The 12,612-nt window shown below is 49.6% G+C and overlaps 2 protein-coding genes across 4 annotated transcripts in view; both read right to left on the bottom strand.

The window, feature by feature from the left end:
• Nucleotides 1-4,867: 4,867 nt before the first annotated feature.
• Nucleotides 4,868-6,011, bottom strand: GPX1 (glutathione peroxidase 1). The gene is made up of 2 exons (XM_019631839.1): nucleotides 5,658-6,011; nucleotides 4,868-5,427 (listed from the first exon to the last, which is right to left on the bottom strand). Exons 1-2 carry the CDS (start codon nucleotides 5,916-5,918, stop codon nucleotides 5,068-5,070), a joined length of 621 nt encoding a protein of 206 aa, XP_019487384.1. The 5' UTR covers nucleotides 5,919-6,011; the 3' UTR covers nucleotides 4,868-5,067.
• Nucleotides 6,012-6,949: 938 nt separating this feature from the next.
• RHOA (ras homolog family member A) overlaps nucleotides 6,950-12,612 on the bottom strand; it is a 59,950-nt gene continuing 54,287 nt past the window's right edge. For all 3 annotated transcript variants that reach the window (XM_019631863.1, XM_019631854.1, XM_019631873.1), the window contains 3 exons: nucleotides 10,476-10,596; nucleotides 9,089-9,219; nucleotides 6,950-8,200 (listed from right to left, as the gene is read on the bottom strand). In XM_019631863.1, coding sequence (XP_019487408.1) covers nucleotides 8,027-8,200; nucleotides 9,089-9,219; nucleotides 10,476-10,596 — 426 coding nt within the window. In that variant the 3' untranslated portion in view covers nucleotides 6,950-8,026. The remainder of the gene's footprint in view (nucleotides 8,201-9,088; nucleotides 9,220-10,475; nucleotides 10,597-12,612) is intronic.

The following is a 12,612-nucleotide window of genomic DNA, read 5'->3' as shown; positions in this document are numbered from 1 at the left end:
GACTCACGGCAGCCCAGCTCCAGGTTGAGCTGTTGTTCACCATCTTAGCTGTGGAGGGCAGTGTCACTGGCCCTCATATGTGGGATCCCAACCGGGGCCCTCTGGCATCCCAAGCCAGCTCTTAACCAATGTGCCACTCGGCCGGCCCTCAAAGTACTCTTGAGATAGGAAAATTATAGGCAGTCAGGGAAATTGCCACGGTAGAGGGAATCAGAGTGGAAACCATAACAAAGCCAGGGAAATAATTTTATTAGCTAATGGATAGATTTAAGTCACAGGGCTCACCAGAGTGACAAGCCCAGGTGGGGGAGGAGCAAGGCCTCTTTTTCCAAGTCAAGGATTCCCAGGTAGAATGCATATCTTCAAAGAGGTCATTTAACATAAGACTGTCAGGAGGCCTTTCTTCAAAGCCAGTCTCCACTAACATGCTCCTCTCAGAGCAGAGACATTGATTAAGCTGATTAAGCTCTAAGGAAATTAGGCAGTTTGGAGAAAACACCTCCTCCAGGCTGAACAGCATAGGCCTGGTCCCAAAAGGCGCCAACCAGCCCCTCTCTCCAGCCATACAAAGGGCATAAGAACTAGTTGGCTGGCCGAGTGGCTCAGTTGGTTAAGAGCTTGCTCAAGAGTGTGAGCTCTGAGCAACAGTGGCTCGATTCCCAGCCCGAGCTGAGCTGCCAACAGGTGGCAGGATGGCTCAGCTAAAAACAAACAAACAAAAGCTATAAAAACCAAAGCTTTTGCCCTAACTAGTGGGCACCCCAGTCGGGACTCCCTCTCGTTTTGAGAGCTGTTATTTTCTACTCTAATAAACTGCCCTGTGAAAAAAATAAAAAAATAAATAAAAATAAATAAACTGTCCTCTGTTACAAAATTTACCTCTCTGGTCTGTGTCTCCATTCTTCGGTGCTGTGAGACCACAAATCCTGGGAACATACGTACACACACATCAAAAAATCCTGTATCACTCTGACAGGAATTTGCCCAGTCTTTCAAAATCTATGCTATGTTCTCTTGGGGAAATTTTTAGCCAGTAGTTTTTACTCAGTACTGCTCCAAACTTAGGCGATTTATTAGGCTGATTAGGCCATGAATGCTTCTCTAAAAATAATTTTGCTTTAAATGTTTTTGGACTGACATTGAAACAGAACAAGGAAGTCACCTGATAAAAGGCTAGTTGTGCAACAAGTTCCTGACCAAATTTTCTCAGATTTTTAAAAGTTGATGCATAAATACTTAACAAATAAAATTATAAAATATTTAAAGTGTACATCGTGGTGATTTGATATACATAATCTTATCAGATTTAGTGTTAAGAAAAGAAAACAAAGGCAAAACAAAACAGCATTTCTTTAAGAACTGCTAAAATGGAAGTTTCTGAACCTAGTTGAGTAATAGCGGGGGGGCCCACCCCACCCCCTTCTTAGAATTCTTGTGGCCTAAATGCCACAGGCTGCTCCCACATCAGCAATGTCCTGCAGCCACTTCTCCCAAAGGCAGGACCTCAGGCAGGCCCCCTGGGATCCCTCCCATTTTACTAGTTCTTCTGAGCGGCTGATTCACAATGGGGTGGGCTGGGTGCAGGTTGGGGCCAGTAGCGGTTGCATGGTTGAATGATAAAGAATGTGTATGGGTAAGAGTGTGTGTGTGTGTGTGTGTGTGTGTGTGTGTGTGTGTGTGTGTGTGTGTTTGTTTGTCTGTGTTGGGAGAAGATATCCAGCTCCTTGGGGAGGAAGATGAAGTGTTAACTGGCTGTATTCTGAGTCTTCCCGAAGAAGAGAGAGTTTAGAAAGGACTTTCGGTTAAGGGAGGCAGGCACCCTGGAGCCTGAGGAGGAATCTTCGTCAGCCAGGGTCAGCCATGTTGGGAGCTCAGAAGATCCCTTTCCTGGTAGCCCAAGGCATAAACAAAGCAAAAGTGGACAAGGAGGGGTGAGTCACCAGGCAGCCTGGGCGGAAGAAGTTGGAGTCAGTTTGGGGTTCCCATCCTGGAGCCTAACCAGAGTGTGTGGCCTGAGCCGCACTGACCCTTTACAGGAAAGGGGCGTGTTGGAGCAGGAAATCTCTCTGTGCATAGCTGTAGATCACTTAGTAGGACGCCACATTCTCATGAGCATCTCTGGAGGTGGGCTGTGGAAAGTTTTAACAAGCACCCACGTGCCCATTGAGCACTATTTATGTAGCTTCTGGGACAGGACCTGGCATATCTGTACTTGGCTCCCTGGCTTCAACTTCAGCTGCCTCCCTGAAACCACACTTTCTGAGGAACACACAATCCACAGCACCTGACCCAGCTGAACATTCTTTATGGAATATCCCTTCCCCCAGCTCCTTGACTCCATCCTTGTTCCTCCCAGCTATGCCTCTATGCCACCTGACCTGGAAGGATTGTGAATCCATAGGCCTTAGGCCTAGGCCCCCTGATCTTTTTTTTTTTGCAATTGGTAACATCTTTTTTTGTTTTTTTAAGATTTTTTTAATCGGGAAATTGGGGGATGGGAACAGCACTGGGGAATCGGGGGAAGGGGAACAGAGAAGTTGCTGTCCTTTTGTTCTTCAGTCTAGTTGTGGAGGATGTCGCTTCACTGGCCCAAGTTGGCACCATCATTGCGCTCTTCCTGGGCCAGGCAGATCAGTCGCCGGCTTCTGGACGGCTGCTCATTGCGGCTGCTGGCCGCTCACGCTGGCTGCTTGGCTACACACGGTATCCCATGGCAGCCTACTGCAGCAGGGGCTGCAGCCTATGCTGTCGCCGGTGACTCATGGCAGCCCAGTTCCAGGTTGAGCTGTTGTTCAGCATCTTAGCTGTGGAGGGCAGCATCACTGGTCCTCATATGTGGGATCCGAACCAGGGCCCTCTGGCGTCCCAAGCCAGCTCTTAACCAACGCGCCACTCGGCTGGCCCCCCCTGATCTTTTTCTTGCCACTCTTCCCCAAGTAACCTCATCCTCTTCAATGGCTACCGACTGTCCCCTAGGTTAGACCTTTGTCTCCAATCCATACTCCCTTTCTGAGCCTCTTGTAACCACTTGTCCTAAATAACCTCCATTGGGATGTCTCGTGCACATCTGAATCTGATCACATCCCCTTCTCCCCACACCTGCTTCCCTCGTGTCGTCCAACTGTCAATGAGGCCACCTTCCCGACTTAGGCCCTCACACACTGTGCTCACTGCCCGTCTACCTTCCATTGGCTTGTTCCTCAGGTGACTCTCATTGACCTCTCCTCAGCTTCACCGTCACTTCTTCCATGTGGCCAGGCCTTCAAAGTATCCCGTACTACATCATAGAACTAAACATGCTTTTACTATGTGTTGTCTTTCTGCTTTCCTGAGAACTGTGTCCCCGGTACCCAGCAGAGCCCGTAGCACAGGACTGAGTGATGAGCGGAGCAGTAAGGGGGCAAAGGGCTTTTGGGGAAGAGATGTGGGTTTTAAGGAGGTCACAGGTGGCCTGGGTATACACAGATACATCCAGATGTATAGGTCTCATTCTTCATTCCAGGAGTCAGATCTGGGGTCCACAGATGACCTCCAAAAGGCCCTGGCCCTGTTAGAGTGGGAAGGCCCTGTTCTCTTCATAATGACAAACATTTGCTGACTCATGTCACATGCCAGGCCCTGTGGGCCCTGACAAGGCCAGTCACAGTCCACCTCCTGGACTTTCACCCTCTGGGGAAGCAGACCAGTCACTCACAGATACAATCAAGATTCCTGAGTTTTGAGAGAGGTACACGTGGGGTGGGGTACAAAGGGGAACAGGCAGCTCTGCCTTGGTCACCTCAGAGGGGATTTCAAAGCTGAGATGGGGAGGCCTTGTAGCCAGAGGGAGGCAGGCCTGTGTAGGAGTTATGATGGAGGAGAGCTAGAACAGGTGCAGAGGGCCCTTCATTCCTTAACAATTTAAGGGCCGACAGGGGTGGGAAGGTGGCAGCAGATTCCTGCTTACCGCTGGAGGAAAAGTTCTGAGAGTTGGTTCAGACACTGAAGGGCCTTGAGCCACCAACTTGAGCATGAACACTGGGACCCCGGAACCTTTGGCCCAGTCGACACTGCGAACATGTATCTGGGTCCTTGTCTGCCCAAGCAGAAGCTACATCCAAGCCCTGAAGAGTCCTTCATACTGTGATAGGAAGTGGTTCCAGGTCTGCCAGGGAAGACTATCGACAGCAGGGCCAACAGATGGTGAGGTTGGACCTGAGCCACACCCAAGCAGCAGCTGCTGGCCTCCAAGATATACCACTACTCTGGGCCTGACCATGCAATTGCAACTGCCAAGTGCCATGCAGGGTATAGTCAGAGGGCCAGTGTACACACACTCTTCTTACTCTGAATACATGAGGCAGAAACCAGTAAGGACAGCGTTGGAGAAATCTAAGCGCTGGGTAGCAATATACAATGATCTAGCAAAGTAATGGGAAAAGAATTTGTAATGTTGCATGAGCTTCCATCTGTAAATAAGCTTGGGTGGGCTTAACATTTGGAGAAGCCACAGGCTCAATGTGAGTGGGGGCCCATGGTGTTCTTTTTTTGTGAAGGTCACTTCACACCCAGCAAATATTCAGAAAGGAGAGGCCTTCTACTGGGGTTAGGCAATCAGCCCTTGACTTGTCTTCCTCTTTTTAGAATAAGGACTTGCCCTTCTACCAGGGTCTTAGGAAGACCTTACTGCACGTCCTGGCAGAGGGAGAAACACTGGCCCGGGCTTCCCACAGAGGAAAGTGTGGATTCCACACACTGCAGACAAAAGGTAGAAAGTTCAGGCTTGGCTAGGCTAAGAGCTGAAGAGTGGCGGCTTAAGCTCCCAGCCCTATGACAATGGGGTTAGTAGGGAAGGTGTTCTCGGCTGACACTGACACAAGACACACAGTTCTGCTGACACCCAACATTTATTGTGAAGAGCAGTGGTGTGGGAGGGGGAGGCTGGGATGGACAGGACCAGCGCCCATCTCGGGGATTTTCCTGGACATCAGGCGTTTCTCCATGCAGGTTTAGAGGAAACACCATCATGGATGAAATCCCCAGAGGGAAGCGCTGTGACCGCCAAGCAGCAAGGCCAGGAGAGTCACCTTAGGCACAGCTGGGCCCCTGGGACAGCAGGGCTTCGATGTCAGGCTCGATATCGATGGTGGGAAAGCGGCGGCTGTACCTGCGCACAGGCACGCCATCCGGGCCCACCAGGAACTTTTCGAAGTTCCAGGCAATGTCGTTGCGGCATACCGGAGACCAGGTGATGAACTTGGGATCGGTCATGAGCGCAGTGGTGTCGTCACTGGGCGCGGGCAGAGTCTCCCGCAAGAAAGCGAAAAGAGGGTGCGCCTGAGCACCATTCACCTCGCACTTCTCGAAGAGCGTGAAGTTAGGCTCGAACCCGCCGCCAGGTCGGACGTACTTGAGGCAATTCAGGATTTCTTCGTTCTTGGCGTTCTCCTGCAGGAGGGAAAAGCAGCTGGGACCCAGGGCCGCAAGGAGGGAAACCTTCTGACCGCAAACAAGGGGTTTTTGGATGAGTCACCAGGCTCTTAGCCCTTCTTGCACAACTCCGGGTTGGAGCTGATCTCAGCCGGGACTAGCGCCGGAGGGATGCGGGCCGATGGGCCGCCCCTTGGCACTCCCAACCCCGGCTGCACGCCCACCCCGCTCCGCCCCGCCCCGCGTACCTGATGTCCGAACTGGTTGCACGGGAAACCCAGCACTACCAGGCCCCGGGGCCCCAGGCGCCGCTGCAACTCGTTCATCTGGGTGTAGTCCCGGACCGTTGTGCCTCAGAGAGAGGCCACATTCTCAATGAGCAGCACCTTGCCCCGCAGGGAGTCCAGGTTCACAGGCTCCCCGCCGGCCAGCGGGCGCGCGGAGAAGGCATACACAGAGAGCGGGGCCGTGGCAGCTCGCGCAGCCGCCGCTAGCTGAGCGGCGCACATGGCGTAGGGTCCGGAGAAGGTAGCGCTGGGGACCAGACAAAAGAGGGACCGGGGTGGCCTCCTTTTAATAGGCGGGCGATGGGGTCATGTGGTGAAGGTACTTTTCCGGCTGCTCCTCCCCCTCGGTCCCGCCTCATCCGGCCTCCGCCCTCCCTTAGCGGGTGACCAGGGAGGCGGGAGGGTGCGGTCTGGCCGGATGCGGGCACCGCCCAAACCGGGCGGAACCGCTGACATGTCTGGTTCAACCAGGCCTGTTGCAGCCGCCCGTTATCCCGCACAGCGCAAGCCAAGGTCTCAAAGGTTTTTTTTGTTAGGAGTTGGAGCCAGGCGGGAGACAGCAGTGGGCGCTGCTCCTGGCCACAGAACACTCCCAGCAGATGCCATATTACTATTCTTGAAGTATGCGCCCTATTATCACCAGGTGCAGAGCGAGTTGTGACTTGCGGTGGTGGTGCAGTTGGCAGCAGCTGCCACGCAAGTTCTGCAATGAGGCTCCATGGTTCTAGGTCGGCTAAGTTGGATGAGGGTATGTAATGCTATGAGTAGCCAGGGCTCAGGCTCCAAAAGCCAGCTCTAACTCATTTCCCCTGCACTGTAGGGCTGCCTGGAGCATGTTCACGTCCAAGCCTCTGGTCTCCCTCCTACTTATACACCCCCCTGCGGCACTGCCCCAGCCGGATTTCAGGCTATCCTCCATACCTAGTCAACTTCATCTGGAGCTGAGTCCTGGAAGTAAGACACAAAGTGGACAGGGAGTAAGAAGAAAAAAAAAAATCCTGATTTGTGCAGAATGACTGCTGGGACCACCCCTCCTGTCTCACACTGCATTTCCCACCCCATCCCACTCTGAACTTGAATGGGACAAAGATAATTGTTTCCATGTTCTTAGGAGGAGCCAGGTTAGTGCCAGTTTGGGGAATGGGGTGGTGGGCAAGCTGGTACTTGGCACTCTGAAGGAACCTTTCAAAGCCAGCTAGACTGAATCCATCCTCCTTCTCCCAGCCCAGGAGAGAGAAACACAAACACCAGGATACAGGAAGTTTAGAAAACTGCCTTTATTCTATTAGTTGGAAAAATTAACTGGTACAGAAAAAAAGTTTAGTCAGCTGGAGAGAAGAGAGAAACCGAGTGCCACCCATGAGAATTGGTGGCTCCTCTGGGAGGGAACCTGGATACAGTGAGGAGAAAGCACTGTGAACTAGAGGCTGACCCTGCAGTCCAGGAGACAGGTCTGTGCCACCTTTGGAAGTGTCTGAGTGCCTCCGGCATGAAACCAAATTCCTATTTACTTAGCCCAGCTCTGGGGAGGGGTACTGGGATATGTGGGTTCGAAAACAGGATATGGCCATCTTTTATCAGAGAAACTGACAAAGCGGGAATTTTAAAAATGAATTTTCCATCTGATTTTATTTTCAAATACACTTTTCTTTTTTAAAAAACCAATACACTTTCTGTGGGGATGACAAATATCAGTATTAGGAAATCCAATTATACAAAAAATACTACATCTAGTCTGGGGTAGATATATTTATTTTTGGTAACATACATTAAGTGGCACTAATTACACAGTAACTATAAGGTAACTAACATGAAACCACAGAACTGTAACTTTGCCACAGCTGCATGGACTTGGGCCTTTGTGGCTCAACGTATTTTGAAAAAACTAGATGGCCACTCCAGAGCTATGCCAATGGAATCTGTTAAGGAGTAAAGCTCTGAAGTGGTGACTCACCAGAGTACTTTGCAGCTGAGAGATGATAGGCAAGACTTGTTAGTTATGAAGTAGTTACAGCCTAATTCACAAAAGTTACCGTTTCTCTTTCTAGAAAGAAGCAAGAAGTTAAGAAATTCCTTGAATTAGTGCCTGGTGTGTCAGGTGGAGTGCAGAGGAGGGCTGTTAGCGCAGTGTCAGAAGGAGCCCAGTGGGTCAGGTGGGTTGGACATCATTAATAATCATGGTTGGCTTCTAAATACTGGTAGCAAGATGACTTCTGATTTGTAATCTTAGGTAAATTATAGATAAATGAAAAAGGCCAGTAATCATACACTAAGATTAATAAACAGCACTTCAAAATTAACCGCATGAGGGCTGTGCTTGCAGCAGGGTTTCACAAGACAAGGCACCCAGATTTTTTCTTTCCACGTCTGGCTTGCAGGGCAGCTCTCGTGGCCATTTCAAAAACCTCCCTCACTCCATCTTTGGTTTTTGCTGAACACTCCATGTACCCAAAAGCGCCAATCCTGTTTGCCATATCTCTGCCTTCTTCCGGTTTTACCGGCTCCTAGCAAGCAAAGAGAAAAGAGCATTCAGTTAAGTGTTTACATAGAATACATACAGTGAATAAGTGTCGAGTATTCAAATTCAGCTAAAAGACTTCTTTTAAAAGCTACTAACACCCCCCAGGTTTGAGTTCTATGTAAACTCATGTGCAGTGACTCCTACCCCAGTATATCCCTATCAAACAAATCAAACAAGCTCTTCTCTGGGAAGTAAAGAGAAAGGAGAGGTCAGAGAAGTCCCGGTGGGTTAAAGAGGGAGCGAAGGGCAAGCTGTCAATCCCGAGTAAGCCCTTGGGTCTTTCTGTAGTTAGCTTCGCAGAGGACTGAATGCCCATGGAAGGAACTAAATCCTGACCTTGACATTCAGACAGAGACACTTCAGTGGGAGAACCTGGGCTGAAGACCTCAAGGCACTCCTCCTGCAATGGGGAAGCCCTGCCACTGGGCCACCTGGCTTCTAGGAAGCTAGGATGCCACCTCCAGGATCACTTTTATAAAGGCATCAGGGATCTGTCTGGACTGCCTGCCCTCAGAATTTCCCAGTCCTTCAGTTGCCACCAATTTATCTTTGGCCTCACATATATATCAAGGTAATAACTACAGAGGGAAATCAAGAGCCTGATAAAGTTCCTGTATCTGGAGCATTGACTACTGCTGTGATGGTCCCTTCTCAGGCAGGCAATCTTTGGGGGCACAGCACGACCTCACAGGAGAGGTTCCATCTCCTATGACTAAACCCCAGTCAATGAGAGCCAGATGGACAGAGAGACTTCCGCGACTCTGAAACAGCCTGGGCTGTGAGGGTTTCTGCTGGACTCCCTGACCCTCCACGCTTGGGCCCTTCAGGTTCCAAAATGCTACAGGAAGACAGAACCCTGCCCCAACCATGCCTGCTTCATCTTGGCTAGCTCCCGCCTTGTGTGCTCATCATTCCGAAGATCCTTCTTGTTCCCAACCAGGATGATGGGCACGTTGGGACAGAAATGCTTGACTTCAGGAGTCCATTTTTCTGGGATGTTTTCTGAAAGAAGTGAAATGCACACAACTTAGGGATACATACAATTCTATCTTGAAGACTCTCTAAGACCCCTAATTAAATTGCAGAGAAATTATTTCAGATCTAACCCTTCCCTTAAGCACAGAACCACTGGCTTCTCAGTCCCACGAAGGAGTGCAGCTCCTCTGGAGGTGGAGCCCAGGTAAAGGCCCTGGAGCAGCCAAGGATCCTGAACACAGGATGGCTCCACAATGGTGCCACCTGCCCCACGGAGGGAGGCTCCCTACCTGTCACTGCTGGCAGGTGATTCTGACCACAGCTTACAGAAGGGGGTCCCTATTCTGGGACTACAGCTGGCCCAGAGTTCACATGTTCTCTCGACACCTTGCTCATGGACCCTCAGCATGCCCCCCACCCTGTGGGCTACTGGAATTTCAAATGGCTCAAGAGTGATTTGTGAAAATGAGTGATAACCAGCTGTTGCTTCTTGCCAATACTGTACTCATCTGGTGAAGTTGTATGTACATCATGGTGGATGAGCGGCCTGGGTTCAACCTCCCAAAACCACACCTTGGGCGCATCAATGTCAGGGATAATTTTATAAAATGGGGTAACAGTAATATCTACCTTACATAGGGTAATTTGAGTAAATGCATACAAAGTACTTAGTATGATGATCATTTAAATGGTACTGTTTGTAGTTTGAGACTATTTTAGAAGTTAACTGTTCACTCTTTATAAGGCCTTGGTGCCTTGTTTTGCAGAGTGTGAGGTCAGCATTATTCGGTCTTTCTGAAGTAAAGTAGCTTCTGAAACATGTGGCCAACTGAACTAGTAGAATGGACAGGTTCAAGTCTCTCTCTATTAGCTAAGACACTTTAGAAAAGGGCTAAAATAGTGCTTTAAAAACACTACTGGGAAATAGCAAGTCACTAGTCTACATGTAAGGAAGCATCAGGCTCCATATGAAGTACTGAAAAAAGGTACGGGTACCCCCCAAAAAAGACTTCCCCAAGTCTCAGTCCAAAAGATGGCTTTGTATTTGGAATCCACCTACTTTATAAGTGGACACATGGCAGCCATGGGAGACCCAGGCTGAAAAGGACCCAGCCAGGGCCCAAGCTCTACAGACGCAAGGCTCTAGAACTCTGGCCATTGATGATTCCTTCCCTGAAGCTCATGTCTGCTTTTCGGCCACCTGATGACCAGAAAGGACTGAGAAACCAGGTGTTGGCCAGGCACACAGGCAGCGACAAACGTCAAGCTGCTGGGCTACTCACCTAAACTATCAGGGCTGTCAATGGAGAAACACATCAGTATAACATCGGTGTCCGGGTAGGAGAGGGGCCTCAAGCGATCATAATCTTCCTGCCCAGCTGTGTCCCACAAAGCCAACTCTACCTGTGACAGGAAAAATAAACACAGGCGCGTAAGGTTAATCGCATTACCCACTTTCAGAAGTGATGTTTACTGCAGTACATTCAAATGGCAGGCTGTCCAAAATAGTAGAACACAGGAGTGTTCACATTTATTAGAATCAAGCTTGATGTTAGAGGGTGTGTTTAATTTTAGGTTGAAATTTCTCAAAATGCAAATTTTATAAACAGATACAAGAACAGAATAAAGTGCATAATTCAAAATGTCAAGTTAAAAATAACTTTGTAGCTCATAAGTAGTATTTAATTATAAATAACATTCTACATAGGAAAGAACATGGATGAACAAGAGGGAAAATCAAACTGTAAATAACATTCCACCAGGTATGTAAGGCAAGATAGGGAAAAACCAGACTGAGTAATTTTTCCTAATATGTCTCACTCAACCATTTCCCTACTTTATCTCATTATTCTGCTCCAATGTGGAAAATGGAGATAAGAATGTATTTGAGTTGGTGGGTGAAAAAAGGCCATGCTGGGTGTTAGGCAAGGTCCGAGCTGACAGGGAAGGCCTCTGGCTCAGCGTTCACTGATGAAAAATTTCAGAATGGCTGAATGAAAGCATCACATAGGGTAGGATACTTCTGTCATACCTAGGAATTTTTCCACCACTGCAGCCAGCACTGTCACTCCTTTCCATCAGAGTGGATTTTTTTTAAAAAGATTTTTTTATTGGGGAATTGGGGGATGGGAACAGCACTGGGGAATTGGGGGAAGGGGAACAGACAAGTTGCTGTCCTTTTGTTCTTCAGTCTAGTTGTGGAGGACGTTGCTTCACTGGCCCAAGTTGGCACCATCATTGCGCTCTTCCCGGGCGAGGCAGATTAGTCAACCGTCTTCTGGACGGCCACTCACTGCAGCTGCTGGCCGCTCACGCTGGCTGCTGGCTACACACGGTGGCCCATGGCAACCCACTGCCACAGGGGCTGCAGCCTATGCCATCACCGGCGACTCATGGCAGCCCAGTTCCAAGTTGAGCTGTTGTTCAGCATCTTAGCTGTGGAGGGCAGTGTCATTGGCCCTCATATGTGGGATCCGAACCGGGGCCCTCTGGCGTCCCAAGCCAGCTCTTAACCAACGCGCCACTCGGCTTGCCCCCAAGTGGATTTTTAACACCCTCTGTTCAGAGGCCCTTCAGGGCCCAAGGAGCTCTCCTTCTAGTGCTTGGAATGTCCTTCTAGCATCTTCACAGCCCTTATTTCAGTTTCTAAATATCATTCCTTCCTTAAAATTGATGGCTAATTATCTCTTCCAGCCTCAACCTCTGCCTCAGGATGTGTCACTTCCAACCTCCATAAGGCCCCTTGCCCTTCTATCATGCACACACCATCAGCCTGGCGTGGATCGATGACATATGCTCAATCCTCACAACTGGTGTGACCTCGGAATGGCAGAGCTCATTGACTTTCTTCCAAATCCCATTCCTCTGGCCCCTCCACACCTCATGGGTGTTCAGTCAGATACATCCAACCCTGATTATCTCCTAGTAAATGGTTCCAGGGTGTTGGGCCTGTCTCATGTCAGAATGGGCCTTTCCATTTTTGGAGGCCTACTCCTGGGACCATGACCTAGAATCCTGGCTGGTTCCCTAGGCTATGTTAGTGCATACTCTTACACAACATTCCCAGGCAGTGCCCTCCCACTTTGAGGGCTACCAAGTTGCTCTGAGGTAAGAAGCTAGGCTGGGATACCCTCTTCCAGATCAAGCACCTTTATTTCAGGGTTTCTTCTCCATGTGTAAGGGGGCTTCCCTATCTTGTCATGGTCAGGCATGTTCAAAGTTGACAGTGCAATGAAGATACTTATAGACCATTCCTCAAGGTTTTAAGTCAAGGTCCCTAAATTTCTTTCTTTTTTTAAAAGATTTTATTGGGGAATTGGGGAAGGGGAACAGCCAAGTTGTTGTCCTTCAATCTTAGTTGTGGACGGAGCAGCTAGCTCAGCTCAAGGGGGGGGGGGGGGGGGGGGGGGGGGGGGGGGG

This window comes from Hipposideros armiger, unplaced genomic scaffold (genome assembly GCF_001890085.2).
Source record: "Hipposideros armiger isolate ML-2016 unplaced genomic scaffold, ASM189008v1 scaffold_18, whole genome shotgun sequence".
In the NCBI taxonomy this organism is placed as follows: Eukaryota; Metazoa; Chordata; class Mammalia; order Chiroptera; family Hipposideridae; genus Hipposideros; species Hipposideros armiger.
The sequence above is the reverse complement of the archived record's forward strand: the minus strand, read 5'-3'. Positions and strand labels throughout refer to the sequence as shown.